General features: G+C 39.1%; 1 protein-coding gene across 3 annotated transcripts in view; it reads left to right on the top strand.

Annotated features, from left to right (window-relative positions):
• MAK (male germ cell associated kinase) overlaps positions 1-18,693 on the top strand; it is a 57,971-nt gene extending 39,278 nt beyond the window's left edge. The window contains exons 11-14 of one of the 3 annotated variants that reach the window (XM_087437996.1): positions 1,871-2,019; positions 8,737-8,868; positions 13,084-13,203; positions 17,138-18,693. In XM_087437996.1, the coding sequence (XP_087294122.1) occupies positions 1,871-2,019; positions 8,737-8,868; positions 13,084-13,203; positions 17,138-17,292 (556 nt within the window). In that variant the 3' untranslated portion in view covers positions 17,293-18,693. The remainder of the gene's footprint in view (positions 1-1,870; positions 2,020-8,736; positions 8,869-13,083; positions 13,204-17,137) is intronic. The other 2 variants (XM_004432126.3, XM_087437997.1) reach the window with 2 other exon arrangements.
• Positions 18,694-19,179: the final 486 nt, after the last annotated feature.

Raw genomic sequence — 19,179 nt, 5'->3', positions numbered from 1 at the left:
AAGCACCAGAGCCTAGTGATACTTATTCTTTTAAAATTACTAGAATGTTCTGTAAAACCACCTGATTTTTCAAAACCTACGGATATAAATTATACATGACTTTTTTAAGATTCAGAGTGTTTTACAGAATAAGGTAGTTACAGCTTACTTTATCAAGTCATACCAAGAAATACCCCAATTACAGTCAATCCTCATAATGTTTGTTTCATCTTATAAATTATTTACTGTTTTCTATCTGCTATTAACAACAAACAAGAAATAGAATTATTTAATTTATGATGAAAAACGATAGATGTCAACTTAAATATGTGCAGGGAGCTACACAGTTGTGTTTTTTTTCCAAACAATTCTTTGCATCTGGGAGCAAGAATTTGAAGACCATTGGTGTAGTATGTAGATGACTTGGAAACTTTTTTTTTAAACCCATGTCATTCTAATTCCAGCTGAACTTTATCGTATATTTTTAGGGGAGGAAGAGGTTTGAATCAAAACCTATAGTTAAGATCCAGTTTGTAGTCTATGTATTTGGTTCTGGCAAGGGAACAGTTGGTAAACTTCTTCAACGTCAATTATTCCTTTTCTCTTGAAATTCCTTTAGAAAACCTGTTTGACAATGAATTTTTAATGTAGATATTTCTTTTATTTTTATTTTTTGATATCATTAAATGTCCTTATACAATATAGACACATAATAATAATTATTATTAATATACTACCACTTATTAAGCACCTACGTAAATTTTATTTATAATCTTCATACTCCAGTAAAAGTATCTGCAGAATAGGACACTGACACTCAGGTTGAATAAATAGGTTGCTCAAGGTCAGATGAGGCTTAATTCAAATGCTCTCTCTCTCTTCCACACCACACTACCACTTAAGCTATAGGAGATCAAATACTTGGTGAACTGAATGAACTCTGTAATTCTCTGCTCAGTTTCTCAGGCAGCCTGGGCTTCCCCATAAAGAATACAAAGTACCAAATACTAAATGTAAAACCTTTACTTAACATTGTCTTTTTTTAAGTGAACAAAAGCTAGCTATTTGTATTCATACTCGGTAGATATTTACTACACACCTAGTTGGTATTAAGCAAAGGTATGAACATGACATAGTCAGTCTTGAGCCCATCAAATGTATAGCAGCAGTAATAAGACTTCAAGTACCTATAACACAAGACAGTGTGTATTAAGTGCCACTAATGAAGGAGCTGCAAGGAGCTCTAAGAGTCGGTTTATGGGCAGACCACTTTGAGGAGGACAGGAAAGTCTTTTTAGAATGAGCAGTTTTGAAAATGGGTAGAATTTCCACAATTGGTATAACTACAATGGGCTGAGGGGAAGGGAAAGAAACCAGAAATGGGTGCTGCTGTTTCTAATGAAGGGGGCCTACCTGTGTCTAGGGCTACCACAAAGCGGGTTGGGCTAGCCAGCAGTTCGGAGGGCCAACCAAGCCAGTGTCAGTCCCCAAGGGGGTCCCAAACAACCTTCCTGTTTATCCATTGCTTTAGTAGACAGGTGAAGGGGCTATGATTGTCTTCCCTTTCAACATGCCATCTTCCACATTATAAATCCACAACTGCACCAGTTGCAGGAAAGATAGAAACACACACAGGCAACTTGCTGCTCCGTGACAAAGCTGTCTGTCACATAATGTCTAAATTAGAAATGATTTTATGCACTGCCTAATATCTACTGGGGAGAAAGTTTATCATTTAGTGTTCCTATCAGCCAAAGGACTCTGATGGAAACCACTGAAGTGAGGTCACCTTGACCACATTTGAAAAGATGTGCAGAGGGTGGGTGAGAACATGGTACCTGTCATCTTCTCATTCTTCATGCTGTAATGCTACCTTATGTTGACTTTCAAGGCTTCCAGAGTCAGTCCCCTCAGGCTCCAACCACTCACCAGGGGAAAACAAGAGCGTACCTGCTGCTATTTCCCTAAAATCTGATTCTGAATTGTCAACTGCTTCAACAGCTAAACAGTACTACTTGAAACAATCAAGATACCTTCCAGGTAAGTAGAGAAAATCAAGTGTTTACTGCTAACTAGAATAGAGATAGGCCAGGCTCAAGTGTCTTGGAATCTGCAGAAAGGGCACCAGTGAAATGAAAAGGACAATCACAGTGCTCTTTGCTGGCTCAGCCTTGTCACCAAGTGCTTTTCTGGACCTCCTGCATCTGTGAAGTCTGTAGCCCCAAATCAAGAGGAAGAATGTGCTTCAAAAAAATGCCACCCTCACCCACCAAAGCTATGCCTTTAGTAAATGCTAAATTTTATTAAAACAATTCTGCATCCCCATTACAACATTTTATAAAATTGTAGAATTTTATACTGTTTCGTAAATGATCTGATTTCCATTTTTGAGAGATCATTCTGGCTGCTGGGTAGAGCATGCTAGGTGCTCAAGAGAGACAAGGAGACTGGTCAAGAGGCCACTGCATATGTCCAGATAGAGAGGGTAATGGCTTGTTCCGGAGTAGATAGAAAGCGTAGATAGAAGCAGATAAAATCTAGATGTATCTGGTAGTGGAACTGATAGGACTTGCTGATAGATTAGCATGGGTGATGGTAAAGATGGAAGGAATCAGTGTTGGCTTCTGGGTTTTTGACTTGGCAATCAAGTGGATGGTGGTGACTTTAACTGAGAAAGGGAAGATTAGGAGAGGACAGGAAGTAGAGAGCCAGGAGTTGAGGTTGGGACGCCTATGAAACCTCTGAGTTGATCTATCTAGTGGACAATTGGATACGTGAATCTGGAGCTTAGGAGAAAGATCTAGACAGATGGTGGGGAGTTATGTTGTGCCTGCAAGTAGAATTTTCTCCTCAAAATCCACTTTAAAAAGAAAAGTTTAAAATTCAATTTAGTCTAAAAGGGAATCAATTTTTAAATCATCATGTATCTAAACTATCTGTACAGATATATCTTTAGTCCAACAAGAGGAGGAAATGATCTTTTTCTCTTGTGCTTTTGTGGGCATGGTCATTTACAGCTTTCTGAATGTAGGAAGCAGGCCATTGCATTCATCTGAGGAAGATTTGCTTTTCACATCTGAGTCTCCAAAAGTAAGCCCTAGTCTTCATTTCCCAGGAGCTTGTTTGGGAGAAGGGATAAGGAAGATGAGAGAAAAGGTTGAGACTGGATTGTTAGCAAGAGGGTGATGCATAACACATTTTTCTGTATACCTTTTAGGCAACCATATAAATTTCAGTTCTAGGAATCTAATAGGGATCCACTCCTGTTGTAAATAAGTGAAGTGAGAACAAAATGAAACTGAGGAGAGGGTTTAGAAATGACTGGGATAGAAAACAGAAGGCATAGTGGTGCAGAGGCGTAGCCACAGGTGTTGACTAAGTTGAAATAAACTTAGGAAGCACAAATCAAGCTTTTAGGACTGCACTTCTCTGCTGGTTAGTAAGGAGGATGATACTATCCTATTTAAGAGAAGTTGAAGAGACTGGCATGAAGTATCAAGGGCAGAGCTAAAACCATGACCCTGGGTATCTACAGATCTAAGTGGGTTAAATGTTTGTTTTGGTTTTTCTAAAGCCTTTACAGAGGAGGTGAGTCAGCTGGTTTTTAATGGATGAGCAGCATTTCCCCATGCAGAAGAAGAGGGAAAACATTCTAGGACCCGTGGGTAGCATGAGCATTCATTTGTTGATTCTGTTGATTCATTCATTTGTTTTATTCATTCACTCAGTAATATTATTACCTAATATGTGCCAGGTACTTACTAGTCTAGGCATTGATTATATATATATATATAGCATTGAACAAGAAAGATGAGGTCCCTGCTCTCCAGGCGCTTACGTTCTAGTGGAGACAGAGAAAAAGAAAATTGGCAGGTAGTGATAAGTGCTATTTATCACTATTACAGGGAGATGAACTTGAGTATGACTGCTTGGAGGGGTGGGGGGGGCATCCTTGATTACATAACATTTGGGCTGATACTGGAAAGATGAGAAGGAGGAAGTCATGTGAGGAGCTGAGAAAAGATGTTTCACACAGAGGTGGGAAAGACACTGGCTTATTTGAGAAACAGAACGAAAGCCTGCACGTTCGGAGTTTAATGGGCTCGGGGCAGAGTGGTGTAAGATGAGGTGGGGAAAGCTGGCGGGGTTCAGATGATACACACCTTGAGGGCAGGGGATGGAACGTGGGTTTTATCCTGTGTCCACTGGAGGCCTTGGGGAGGACTTCAGGGGGTGAGTGAAACGTGACTTGTGTGTTAAAAAGACTCTTTGTGTAAAGAATGGATTACATGAGGGCAAGGCTAGAAGTGGGGAGGCTGGTTGGGAAGCTCCTGCAGTCCTCCAGGGAAAAGATAATGATGATTTAGAGGGAGATGGGCTCTTGATATATTTTGGAAATGGACTTGCTGATGGATGTTGGTGGAAAATAAGGGAAAAGTAAGTTTGGGGCTTGAATCCTGGGTGGATGGTGGTGCTGTGTTCTGAGATAGGGAAGACTTAGGAGGAAGAGGATTGGGTGGGGAAGAGGTAGTCAGTGCTGTTTGGGGGCTGTTACATTTGAGATGCTTGTGAAACATTCCAGTGTGGAGAAGCCAAGTAGGCAGTCGGAGGGAAGAACCAGGAATGCTGAGGAGGGATCTGGGCCCAAGGTAGCAGATTTGGGAGACTCCAGCTGACTCCCAGACAGTATTCAAATCTATGGATTGAATAGCATCCCCTATGGAGAGACTGTGAGGGAGCAGTGGTACCGGTAGGGGAGAAGGAGCTAAGAAAGGGGACAGGAAGCAGCCAGACAGATGAGGGGGAACGAGGAAAGGTGGTTTCCCGGGGTCGAGAAGGGAGAGTTTACCTGAAAGAGTTGTTTGCTGCTGAGCAGCTGGATAAGAAGGGATAGAAAAGTCTGATTAAGTGTGACAGTGGAGACATCCTGACCTCGATGGGCAGTTTCCGTCTGGAATGGTGAGGGAGGTCTAGGTTGGAGTGGGTTGAAAAGTGGTGAGAAGTGAGAAATTGGTGACTGACAATGTAGACCACTCTATGGAGGCATTGTGCTGGGAAGAGGAGGTTAGAAATGGAGCCACAGTGGAGCGGGGTTCAGGGGGACGCTTCAACAGTGGTGACTCTGGGACTGTGGAGCAGGTTTGCATGTGGATGGGAATGATCGCTTTCAGAGGGAGGGATTGATCGTGCAGGAGAGGAGGGGAATGGATGAGGGATTGAAGTCCTTCAGAAGGTGAGAAGCGTTGGAATTAAGACTGTAAGAGATGGGGTGCACTTTTGAAAAGAGCAAAGATACTTGTGTTGTAATCTCTGTCTAGATACCAGTAGGTTTGTAAATTTTGGTGTTGAAACCATGAGGGAGTTCTGAACTGACTGCAAAAGTAGGGATGTAAGAAAGTTTCCAAAACACAGATTCATGAGGGACACTTTTCCCTGTTTAACAAAAAAAAAAAAAATCAAGTACATTTCACTCACTGAAATGTTGCAAATCAGTATTTTACCTAACCTGTAGAAGTGAGCCCTCTGGTGGTGGAAAAGGCTACTGGAAATTTTTGTCAGAGGATAAATGGATCCAAAGCGCACTGCTTTCATAGTTCTGCTCCCTAATGGGGTTTTCAGGAACGCATTTCTGGATATTTGAGACCCATCTGATCATTTCCTTTTTAACCAGAAAGATCTAACAAATTCTGCAAATTACTTTGGATCAGAAGCATGGCTGTGTTGGAGACTTAAGAAATAGACTCAAAATGAGAAAGAATGGTTTGAAACCTAAACTTGAGCCTTCCTGTCACCCTACTGGCATTTTTTGACTTGAAGATGGCCCTCTAGAGCGAGGTGAGACTTGAAACCAGAATTGAGCTCAGTTCCGTCACTTGGACAAACATTTATTGAGTACCTATCATGACCCAGCGAATGCAGAGGATAGAGACCCAAATAAGAAGTGATCCTTGACTTTTGCTATCCAAAGTTACTTTTATAATTGTATATCTTTAGGAATAAAAAAGAATAATATCTTTGGGGGCTCTCTTTTTTGCCATAAAGCCAAGCATAAAAGGTCTTATTAAGCATCAACCTTGGGGCCTGCCCTTTGGCTTGGCAGTTAAGTACACGCGCTCCACTACTGGCAGCCTGGGTTTGGATCCCAGGTGCGCACTGCCACACCATTTGTCCGGCCATGCTGAGGCTGCGTCCCACATACAGCAACTAGAAGGATGTGCAGCTATGACATACAACTATCTACTGGGGCTTTGGGGAGAAAAAGGGAAAAAAAAGGAGGAGGATTGGCAATAGATGTTAGCTCAGAGCCGGTCTTCCTCAGCAAAAATAATTTAAAAAAAAGCATCAACCTTTAGGATCATGGGAGCTCTAGAAATGTACCATATAATTTCAGGGCAGCATGACATTATACTACAAGGATTGGCAGATCTGTGACACTGGCCTTCAGGGAGACAGATGCAAGAGTCATAGTTACTGACCTGCTACTGACCGGCTGTGTACTGGAGCAAGACTTTGAGACTCTGTTTTCTGTTACTTACAATGGGACTGCAGTCATCTATCAGCTAACCCTGTAAGCCTTAGGTACTTAATTATCGCAAGGTGGTTGCAAACACAGTATGCAATGGAAGCACTAACGACCTCTCAGTGGTGCCCTCTGGTCTCACTCCCTGCTCCCAGAACCAGGGCTCTTGCGTGAATTGATGCCACCAAGCTGGCTCAGGAGGAGGGGCTCACTCCATAGCACTTTTGAAACCCTGGTCTGTGGATCCTTCTCGAGCCCCATTTATCACTACGGTCCTTCCTTCCACCTGTGTCTTCAATGTCTTGTGTCATTTCTATACTTGCCTGTCCTACTGCATTTTAAATTTCTTAACATGACTCACAAATTCCTGCGTGATCTGACCCCTAGTCCCCTCTCCAGCCTCACTGTGTGCCAGTCCCTGTTCTTGCTCCGTCCATGCTGACTGTCTCGGAGTTCTTTCCCATCTCAGGGTTGCTGCGGGCACTGTTGCCTCTCCCAGGAACACACCTCCCCACCCCCATCCAGTGCTAATCACGCAGCTTAAAATTACGTTTTTTAAAGAAAGACTGGCTTAGTTGCTTCTGTTATTTACCCTCTCAGCACCAGATTCGTCTAAACAATTTGCACATCGCTACTACTTACCTAATTATTTACAACTACTCAAGTCTCCCTTCTCATTAGAGCAGACTGTAAGAGCCAAAGGGTAGGAACTGGTCTGTTTTGTCCACCACTTTTTCTCCAGTGCCACACACACCGCCTGGCATGTGGGCAGGTGCTCAACAAATATTTGCTAACTGACTTTTTAATGTCCTTTGAAGCGAGGGATGGAAGTATATTAATTTCTATTTCTCTCTAACACAGTGTTTGGTATATAGAAGGCACCCAATAAAAGCTTGTAAACTAATGCGTAAATAATTTAAAATTCCAGATTGTGTCTATTTCCAAGAAAACTGGAATTTTTAAAAAGAGAAAGAATTAAAGCAATTATCTTCAATAGTGTATATATTTACTTAAAAAACACTAGGGATACTGCAAGGCTAACTGGATTAAAAAAATAATTTAAGTATTCAGGGCCCATTCTTTGTTGAACCATATTTATGAAAACTGTTCATTTAAAGAGATTTTTAGTTTTTTCCCTTACCTTGCACTTCCTCTTTGTATAAATTTTTTTTTGTAAAGATGTTTTTAATATGAGTAATTTCTACCTAGTGCATCTTCTTTATCGTCAGGTAATTGCTTATTATAGTTCTATTTATAGGTGTTTTATTAGAAACTAAAATCCATAAGGAGCTATATCCTATAAGAAAGGGAACCTATTTACCTGATGGAGTGTTTCCTTAGAGGACTAGTAACCTTGAGGCTTGGTACAGAACAACGAGGCTTGTTTCTGGCTTCAAAACAAGAGATATTATTATATGCTTCATAAATGTGAAAAGCATAAGCTCATAGTGCCTGGAAACAGTTGCTAACTTCCTACAGCGATGGTGGTCCTCAGTGAGGATCTTTCCTAGTCTAACTAAAGACAACACTACGTGTATGACCCAGGAACATAGACTGTGTGATGTCTTTAGCGTCTCATAAGTTGAATCCAATTTAATTATCAGTAAAAGGAAGGCAAGTTCAGGAAGTTTTCAAATTTCTTAAGGATAGGTTAAAACAACTCCCTTGGACCACTAGTACCAAAGTCCAAAGCTGACTCCACATTTCACAGATTTCAGAAAATTGTAAATAATGTAACTATTTAGATTTTACTATAGTTAATATACAAGTAAGCCTTACAGCTGAGTCTTTACCCAGCTATTCCGAACTTCTCAGGTTCCCCTGAGTTCTTGGTCACATGTCTGTTTTCCTGGCCACACTAAGTGTTCCTCAAGGTCTGGCACAGAGACACTCAAAATAAGTGAATGACATGGAAATAGCTTTCTGAAGAAAATTTTTGTGCCACCTCAATTTTTACAAGACATTTAGCAAGAAATGTCCAATGTTTATTGTTACTTGCATTATAGAAAACATCTTATGTTTATAAAATATACTGTGAGGATTCCAGCTTATTGTGCTTAGGGCTTAGGATCGTGTTAGGTTCATTAAAAAGCAAGTATTTGCTACACTATAACCTAAATTTTTTTCCATTCTCCTCTGCCAAGTTATTTCTGGTCTTGGTTTGAATGTAGAATATATTTTTCCTTCAAGTTTTTGATCACACTTTCACCTCTGAAATGACTGTTTTGTTCTTTAAGGTGTAAATCCTAAGAACGTGTCCTTGGTAGCCAGTGGAAAGGATATAAACCAGTATACGTGGAATAATCAGTTATTTCCCAAGTCACTGGGACCCATTGGGGCAGAACTTGCTTTCAAAAGGAGTAATGCAGGTAAAGCAAGAATACATTTAAAGTATAAATTTACCTTGTTTTCCTTCTGCAGATTTTTATTTTTAAATATCTTGCAGTTACCTTCTTCCAACCAAGATCCCCTTAAGGGTACACAAAGGTTTTCCAACTGGTTCTTGAGTACAGATAGTTTTACAGGAATCATTTGCCAGACATCAACTTCCATAGTGATTCTTTCCTAAAGTGGATCTGCCTGAGCAAGGTGTCTCTATTCTCCTACTTTACCAGAGAAAGGAAGACTTCTCACTGTTTACTGTGGCATGTTTCCTATTTCCTCAAAGTGTAAAGTATCTGGGGTGCCAGTCAAAGGGACAATTTGATATGTTGGTGTCATGTTGAGCAAGTGAGTAACTCTGATGATTGGGAAACAAATCCTTTTTAGGTTAAGTGGTTTCCAGTTCTTAACTTTCAAAAAAACTCAAGAACCTAATTGGGTTATTAGCTGACAGATAATTAAAAATCATTTTTTATGAGATCACTATGATTTTTGGTCTATAACTTTGAATAGAGTTCAGAGATGATAGTGGCAAAGCTGTAAGAAAACATCTTTCATTCCCAGCTCTGCTTATGTTAACAAGGTTTCTCACTGCTTCCATCTCCAAAAATGAAAAAAAAAAAAAAAGAAAATTGATGCTGAATCCTGATTTTAGCAATAAGTAGTATTCATTTGTGGATACATGAACTACTTGAAAAAGATCCCATCTTTCTCATTAAGAGAGGCATTTCCAAAACAACTGACTTTCCATGTTTAGTAATCAAAATTTATAATATTCATCGTTTTTGATTAATTATATACAATGACTTGTAATTATAACTTAATCCAGAAAAAAAGTATTTTAATATATTTATGGTTATAAGAAATTTTTTTAAAGGTTTCAATTTATACACATTTTTGAGTGATCAATTTAAAGACTTTTAAGCCTAAAATTATATTTGGATAAACTTTGGGAGCTGAGATATGAATGAAAATAAAATTTTAGAGAGAAAAGGGATTAATGTGACATTTCCAACTGTTAAAAAGGAACTTCATGTATTTCTTAAGTTGATATTGATGGGCATAAAATCACTATGGTATTTAGATTCCACTTGTTATATTTAAAGGAGAGATGTAATAGTTTTTTTTATGTCTGTAATTACAGTATGCCAGAAATTACATCCTTCAGAACTGTAAAACATGAAAAATTTTAGATAGCAGCTTAAAGAGTGTGAAGTGGTAAAGAGTTCTTTTTTTTTAAATGTAGGTGGTATTGGATCAAAAAAGTTTGATGCTCACTGTGTAGCAGTTGAGTAGTTGACTGCGGTGTTCTGATGTGACATCGACACACTTTGGACAAGTTGTCCAGGTGCTTTGAAGACTCAACTTATCCATATAATAGTGCTGAGATGTCAAACACTGCAGCACTATAATTTACTTATTTATTCTCAGTTATTTTAAAATAATATCCACTGAATCAACTGGTTAAATACAAATCAGTTCAAATGATGCGACTCCTACTTTGAATCCCAAGGGACTATGCAATCAGCATCAAACAAAAGCTGTGACCACACATGAGAACACTGTCTCACTGTTCCTCCTGGATCTTTTCATTAATCAGCTAATCCATTTTTTCTCTGCTTTTGCTAAAACATTCTCCTTATTATTCATTCTTTCTTTCCATCTGCCTTTTCTTTAGAAGAAAGTATAATTAAACCAATTGAAAAACTATCATGCAATGAAAGTTTGCCTGAAAAATTAGAGGACCCACAAGGTAATTTCTGGGCATTATTGATGAGTACACCTTGCTCTTTGAATCTCTTGTCCAATTTTCTTCTCAACATCTACCCCAGATCTTGTCACAAAAAGCCACTATGGAGGCCAAGGTAACCTGATTTTAGGAGTCAGATCAGGACTAAGAGAAAGAAGGACATTCCACGACATCAAGAACATCTTTCTTCAGTAGTTGGGACTCTAAGACTAATTTGCTCTCAAAAAGCTCTATACTCGTCTTCTTAAATTAATTATGACCACTTACAGAAATCAAGCAAATCTACTGAAAAGAATTAAAAGAATATTTTCTAATTTTGTAGTTAATATTTCTGGAAATTTTTTTATAAAGTTCTGAAACTCATTTATTAAGCATTAACAATCATTTAAAAGAAAAAGTTAACCAGGTTAATAGAGAAGGTGGATTTCCTAGAGGTTCGATGTCGCTGATTTCAACAGTGCTAACTATTGACTCCAACCTAAAAATTTGCAGCTCACAAGATACTTCAAATGAGAAAGCCAAATAATTTAAGAAGACCTAATTTTCTATGCATTTTTTCTTAGCAACTTCTTCCCCCAATAGGAAGCAACATCCTATTACTCTTCAGCACATGGCTTTTAAACTCTGACATATCCCTATTCTGTCACTCACTAGCCTTGTGATTTTGGACAAATCACATAGGCTCCCTACATCAATTTCTCCATCTATAAAATGGAGGAAATCATATTTACCTAGGTATTGTTGTATAACCATACCTAGGATTTTTCTCATACAGTAAGCATTTAATAAGTGTTTGCTCTGATGATAAAGAAGAGAGCAAGAGATATGTTAAAGCTGCTACTGAATGTGATCACTGCCTTGAACTTCCTTTCAAAAAGTCTTTTGAAGTAAAGGGCTGATTCTTGATTTAGAATGGGTACTCGAGGTGGAAAGAAAGGCCAAATTAGGCAAAATTCAGTAGTGTTAAAAATTATATAAACTGACAACGTGTTTGCTCTGTAAAATCCTTCAGGTTCTGATAAATAGTATTGCTGTTTAAGTGTCAGGAGCAAACACTTACTGAGAGCCTACTGTGCATAGCACCGTGACAGACATCAGAGACCAGGAGCTCAGAGTCCAGACTTGTGAACAAATAACACCTGGTGAAAAATGCTTCAGTTCTAGCTGCCAAATAAACAGTTCTTTGAAACTACCAAGGCGATCAGAGCCCTGTTACACCTTCTTGCTGACAAACTGGTCTCCTTTCTGGCATAGCTAGGCTCTTTGAAAGAGCAGTTGTATTCATTTTTCCTTATTTCCAGTTTGCTCCTCAACTCACTGTAGGTTGTCCCCCACTTGCCTCAGCTCCTGCTGGTCCCGACATTATCCTGGTGGCGAGGTCCAACGGCAGCACTAACCCCACCAGACCTCTCTGTCGCGTTTGCTATGCCTTCTTTCTTCACACGCTGTATTCTCTTGAATTTTCAGACTCTGCTCTTCCTATCATCAACCTCTCTATTCTGTCTCTTTCCTTTCTCTTCATGCAGGTGTTCCCTGGGGTTCTATTCTGGGTCTTTGCAGATCCCTGTGATCCCTCTGAGCTGGCTCCTCCAAGCCCACAGCTCCATAACTGCCATACCCTGATAATTCCCAGCCTCCAGGCCTGCTCGACCTCTGAGACTTGACTATCCCACAGGCACCATGTCTTTCCCCCAAACGTGATTCTCCTCCTATATTGCTGTTCTAAGATACAAACTCAGGGGTATATAGTCCTCTCTTTCCCTACCCCTCCCACCCGGTACACCTACTCAGTTCCCATCTCCATCCTCCTGTGATGGTCTTAGTTCAGACCCTCATAGGCTCTCATTTCAGCCATAGCAGTGGCCTCCTGACTGGTCTCCTGCCTTTAGATTCCCCCCCGGTCAACCCATCCTTATATTGACCCAGAGTGATCATTCACTAATAGTGATGGGGAGGAGGAGGATGATAGCTGACTTTCTTGAACACCAGATTCTAGGCTAAGTTCTTTGCTTATATCTCATTCAGTCCCTAAAACAACCCTATGAGAACAGGTTCACTTATATAGTGATTTTACAAACTGAAGAAGAGCACAGAGAGCCCGCAGGGATGGGGACTTCCTGGCAGGAAATACACTCTCACGTTAAGAACTGGAATCATAAGAAACCTGGTCTGTTCAGGGTGAACTCGGCCTTGGGTTCAGATTCTAGCTCGCTCACTTACTGTGAGAACTCAGGCAAGTTCTAAGAGCCACAAAGTGTGGATAACAATATGCCTCTAAGAGGGTTGTTATATGGACTGAGTAGGCATATCTGTAAAACTGTAGTGCTGCACCTGAAATATAGTAGATGCCAAAAAACAGACTTTAGAATTAGTAGGGGGAGTATTCAAAGTTACTCTTCAGTGCTTTAAAATATTCACCTTCTGACTGTGAAACTTTATGATGCGTCACCAGGAAATCTTGGAAACTATGCTACTTACAATCAGTCAGGATATATTCCTTCCTTTCTCAAAAAAGAAGTGGGGTCAGCTGGCCAGAGGATACACTTAGCACCTCTCGGTGCAACAGCCTCAGGTAAGAACAACCTTAGATACAGGTTTTGAGCGTTCTGATCAGAAAGGAGCTCTGTTAAATTTATACAGTCACTTTCCCCGAGTGACGACTTTTAAATTAGTCTCACTTTAGTAATAAGAATTCTAATTGTTTTTGGCAAAATGTCCTGTTTTTCTACCAAAGATGTGGTTTGAGAGTCTAACAATTATAAGAAGAGCTACCTCTAATTAAGTGCTTACTCTTTGCCAAACACGTGGATGTGCCATTTAATCCTGATGATGACCTGGTGAGGTAGATCTCTTACAGATGAGGGAACTGACACTAAGTAATTTACCTAGGGTCACACGCCTAGTACAATGGAGCCAGGAAAGAAACTCGGTTTGTCTAATTCCACCGAGTGTGCTGTGCTACACAATGAGATGTGAGAAGGTGCATTTTTCAGTTTCCTGCCCAGTACCTGGCACAGTGAAAACTTAATCAAGGTTGAGAGGCTGTTATGTAGCAGTTAACAGGCGGGTCCTCTACGGTTCTATTGTAGAGTGTAGAACTAAACTGTGGCATAACCTGCACTGGCTTGTGCTTTGCAATGGTAGGTATTAGGTGGTGAAGGGGTTTATTCCTCACCCTCCAATGTTGTGACTAATTAGGTCGCCTGTTCTGCAGTGGCGTGGCATATGACAGCCGCGTTCAAGGTCTTGAAATTGAGGGTGATGATTCTGTACTTGAGATAACCGATTATTTTAATCTGATTTCTTTATTAAAGCACCTAAAGTAAACATTAAGGCAGATAATCAGAAGAGTATGATAAGATACCCAGTTATAGTTTAATTTAAAAGTTGACTCCAAAAGTATTCTCATAGCCTGTCCTACCAGGATCTTATATTAAAACTCCTGATTAGAGGTGCCCATCTTTAAAGTTCACAGTATTAAAGCTAAAATTGTAAAAAGCACTGGACTCCTGTAATTTTTTATTTCTTACCACAGTAGAACTGCTTAAACAGTACTCAGTTTGAGTACTGTTTGAGTACTGAGTACTTAAACTGAGTTAACCTTATCTGTGAAAAGAATTGCTTTATCATCTCTCTGCTGAAACAAAATATGTTAATAAACATTTTATATACAGCAATAATTTTTATAAAGCCGCAAATATTTTAAGGCAACCTTACAATGAGCCATTAGCCATGGCTTAGCAATTTTTAACATAAAAGCAGAAAATCATAATGTTTCAAATTCTTTTATCTGAGTACCTGCTCTTAGAAAGTGCAAGTAGGTATTTTTAAACATATTTTATAAGATATTGAAGGCCTTTATATTATTAATTATTCTGTCAGATTAGCATGCATATTCCTGTTTTCATTTTTTTCAACTAAATGCTTTCTCATAACTTTTCATCTCTTCATTTACTCTGCTTATCAGATTTTCCTACAGGTGGAGATAGGAGAAAAGGTAAAAAAAAAAGTAGACATTAATCATTCTCAAGTGGTCAATGCAAATCCTTAGGTAAACACTGTTCTGTGAGAGATGTGTCTTCCAGTCCTGCCACTTGTGTGACAGTTTCCCACAAGAAAACAAAACCAGGTCATTACCGTATTTACTCAACTATTTCCCCTTCTCTCACAGTCTTCCTCTCCGCTCTTCTTCCTCACCCTCAAGTTTTGAGGAGAAGAGTCAAATTAATTTCTTTCTCCACATATAATCTCTCATCCCAAACTTCCCAATACCCCTCACCCCCTGCTCTGACAGTAACAAGGACTTTGAGGAGTGACTTCTTTCATACACAGCTGCCCTTTAGAAGTCCAGGGCCCTGGTCGAGGAGCTCTGCATACATTAACTGATGTAATCCTCCCAATGGCTCTGTGACAGAAGGTACTCTTATGATCTCCATTTTACTGAGGTTTTGTATCTTGCTAAAAGTTATATAGTAGTGGCATTGATTAAATTCTTAACTAGAGGCAAACACCTTTCCTTTAGCAAACATTTTCTACAAGAAATTAAATGTCTTGGATAGGACACAAGCAGTTTTTCAAATAAATGCACAGCAAGCATTACAGGGCTGCCTGCTCTGCTCTGGGGAGTGGTGAGGTGCCGTCATGGCCCCACTAAGGGACAAAAGCATTTCTTGCCCTGCCATGAGATCTTGGCTCCTTTGTCAGCTACGAAGTTCTTCACCAAGGGTGCTTGAGTCCTAAAACTCTATTATTTCTCAGAAGGGAATCCTAAAAGTCAACACTACCACCTTCTTGGCAAAATGATCCCCTCTTCAAAGAAGGTTTGACAAATATTGGCCTGGACACAGTTTCCTTCAAATGGTTTTAGGACTTGACTGTCATGACCTGGAAAAAAGCTTCTCTGTTTGTTCCTCCCCAAACCCCTCACTTCTCACCCCAAGAGCCTCCCCAATTGTTTGTTTAAGACTGTGTTTCCTCTCCCCTTCTCTGAATCACCAGGGCTTACTGCCTTTCTCCTCCCTCGCTCAACTCCAATCCCTTCCCAGGCTCTCTCCTCTGCCCACGGGGCCATTTTGACCTGCAGACCTCATGTGTGAGCTCACTAATATAACAGACTGATGCCTGTCTGTATTCCAGTAGGTTATAACTAAAGGGCTATTCCTGGAGAACATGGTTAACTGTTTAACTCGTGTTTCCTTAACTGTTTCTTAACAGTTAAGGGTTAACTGGCCCTTCTAGACACTTTGTCCCTGCCTTTGTTAGGTACGTTTTTATTGGCTTTACCGTTGAGAATTTTATGGCCTGTTGAACCACTAAGGGGGAGAGCTCTTGGCTTCCCTGACACAGCCAAACTGCACAGCATCAGGGTGACTGTTACCAGGCAGTTCCTCACTTCATGCTTTGTCCCCTTTAAGCTGAAGTTAGCAGCACATCCAGACCCACATGCTCCCAATAATTTCCCCCTATATTCCCAATTTTACAGTGAAACTGTAAGAAAAAAACAGGGAAGCTCATGCAAGTAAATATGGTACAGCTAGTGTTAAGTGTACAAAATGGTCAGACTCATTTCAAAATTGACACTTAGAGTTTAATCCAAGAATGACAGCTACCACACAGTGTGGAAAGACATTTAAACTCCAAATGGAAAGATCAAACATCCCTCCTCAGAATACCTGTGATACTTAGCTATCAATCTGAAGTGAGGAGGGGGTGAAGGAAGGATTGAAGATGTTCATGTTCTCTCTGAAATGATTTACTGCTTTGTCATTGGAGATGTTGAAGCAATTTTAGCTTGTAAATTGTTCGGATAACAATAAATGTTTAACAAATTAAAATTTTTATGAATATTTAACCAGCCAAATGTATGAATAAAACAAAACCTTGTGATGAAAGGTTTGGGATCCTGGGAATGGCTCACCTTTTAAAGAGATTCTGTTACCACCCATCATTTTCCCAATAAAAAATGAAATTTCTTGACTCGAAAACCCACATTTTCACATTTAAAAGAAATCTATTATGGGACCCCATCTGTGTAGCTCCAAGAAGCCAGAGCTTTATAGGATTCACAATTCTGAATATATTGTCTGTAGTGATACTCTGTCTGAGTATTGTTTAGATGTAACCACAGTGTGATTTTACAGTCACGTACACTGTGGGTTTTGCCCATGGAACTTGAACCAAGAATGTTCTTGGTCATCCTAGTTGGTGTGGCCTATCCAAATGTGATAGGCATTTCAGTGAACTCAAAGAAGAAATAGCAGTGTCAGAACTATAAACCAGCAATATTGGCTCTTAAGCTACTAATTAGAAAATTCTAATTTGTGTCAATATAATACTACACTAGAATTTTTGGTTTTAATATTAAAAAAAAAACCTTAGAGACCACTGAATTAATCTTTTAAATATAAATTCAAAAGTTCCCCATAAAATGAGAGGATGAATTGCTTTATTTTGATTTTGATAATCAAATGAATAACATTCTAATTTCTAATTCTGATTTCTTCCAGAATACACCTGGAACACAAAAACTGGTCGGGGGCAGTTTTCAGGACCTACTTACAATCCTACAGCCAAGAATCTAAATATTGTGAACCGCGCACAGCCCGTTCCCTCGGTGCACGGGAGGACAGACTGGGTAGCCAAGTACGGAGGCCACCGGTAGGAGTCTGGTGTGAAGCCCCACAGCATTGCTCCATAGAGTCCGTGCAAGTCCCCTGACCCTGGGAAATGTCTACAGATGTCTATTTCTACTGAGTTCTGGAAGAAATATGTGATAGTGGGTACTTCGAAGAGCAAAAATCATCTCCTATTTTATTTCTTTCCTAGAAATGAAATGCATTTTCTTAGCATCATTGCCCACAGTGCTAATATATGGGTAGGACTTTATAAAGTATTGAATAAACTATTTGCCAAAGTATCAAGTATTTCATCTACAAATTAATAAATACTAAGTACGAAAAGAAGCTTTTGAAAAAATGCCTCCAGAAAGTAAGTGTTTAGAGTGTTTTCGTTTTCATTTGTTGTGTATTTGCCTAAACTATTTAATATTTCATTGATTGACCTCAGGTTTGTTTTGGTTTGGTTTTTTACAGCAATTAGGTAGATCTCTGCAGGCTGTCAGTTATGGTTCTTGTTTGGCTAAGGCTCTACTCCGCCACTTTGGCAATGGCAGAAAGTTGGTAATTTATCATTTTTTTTCCTACTTTGTAATTATGAAAACAATGGTAATGCCAATCTTGAGCAGGATGTCTTTCTTAGAAATAAATTTTTCTTTAACATAGAGATTTCAAAATTATGCCACCTGATTTTAGTGGAGAGTCTATTGTTTGATTTTGACCAATACAACTGCTGTGAATTCATGGTGACTGTGAAACCCAATGGCTTGATGACTTCCATTAACCAAGTCAAGGTTGTCTCATCTTCACATCGTTAAGAAACTTCTTGAAACTGTGATGTGTGTTCATCAGACTTTCAAAATATGCTGTTTCTCATTCCTAGCAGACATAAAGATGGGGTGTGCCAGCTGGTTCCCCAAAGCACACTGTTGCTGCTGCAGATCCCTGACTCAGCTCTGACCACGTTTGCTCAGGAGAGCAAATGCATTTAGTTGCTATAGCAGTGATTTCACTTACTACATTTTTTTTCTTATTTTTATTTCTAAATTTGTATTTAAAATAGACATTTTAAACTTAGGACTACTCTATTTAAACCTGCCATTTTATGGACCAGACATTAGTACTGTATATTCTTTCTAAAGAATAATGTTATCAACTGCAGATATTTTTATGTATTTTATGACTTTGTAACAAATGCTAATGCAATTGGTATCAACTTGTGGACATGATCCAAAGGCACATTATAAAATAATATGGTTATTTTTGTACAGAAATTCAGCGCACCTTGTTGAACAATGTTAAAATCTAAAGAGTAATTTATGTTGGTTACATATATATCTATTAATGGTTTTATATATATATATTTGTACAGTTTTAATGTCTTAAAGCTAAAAAATTCTTTTGTGTTGCTGGGAAACTTTTAAACTCCAAATAGACATTAAAATTAATCTGGTTAACTAGTGTGTTTTCTTTACATTTTTAAACTTTATATTTATACTCTGAGGCCTATTTGTTGTTCTCTTCATTAGTCATTTTTTGTGGTTTTAGGTTTATGGAAAAATTGATTGGCAAGTACAGAGAGTTTCCATATACTACCTCATCTCCCCCTCCTGAATTTTCCGTATTATTAACATCTTGCATTAGTGTGGGACATTTGTTATAACTGATGAGCCAATATTGATACATTATTATTAACTAAAGTCCATAGTTTACATTAGGGTTCACTCTTTGTGTTGTACATTTTAGGTTTTGACAAAATGTATAATGACATGTGTCTACCATTACAGTATCATACAGAACATTTTCACTGCCCTAAAAATCCCCTGTGCTCTACCCCTTTATCCCTACCCCTTTATCCCTCCCTCCCTCCCCCAATCCTCTAGCAACCATTGATCTTTTTATTGAGTCTTCATAGTTTCTCCTTTTACAGAATG

This window comes from Ceratotherium simum, chromosome 13 (assembly GCF_057802395.1).
Source record: "Ceratotherium simum simum isolate JZ-2026a chromosome 13, ASM5780239v1, whole genome shotgun sequence".
Classification (NCBI taxonomy): Eukaryota; Metazoa; Chordata; class Mammalia; order Perissodactyla; family Rhinocerotidae; genus Ceratotherium; species Ceratotherium simum.
Note: the sequence above shows the minus strand (reverse complement) of the source record. Positions and strands in the feature narration are given on the sequence as shown.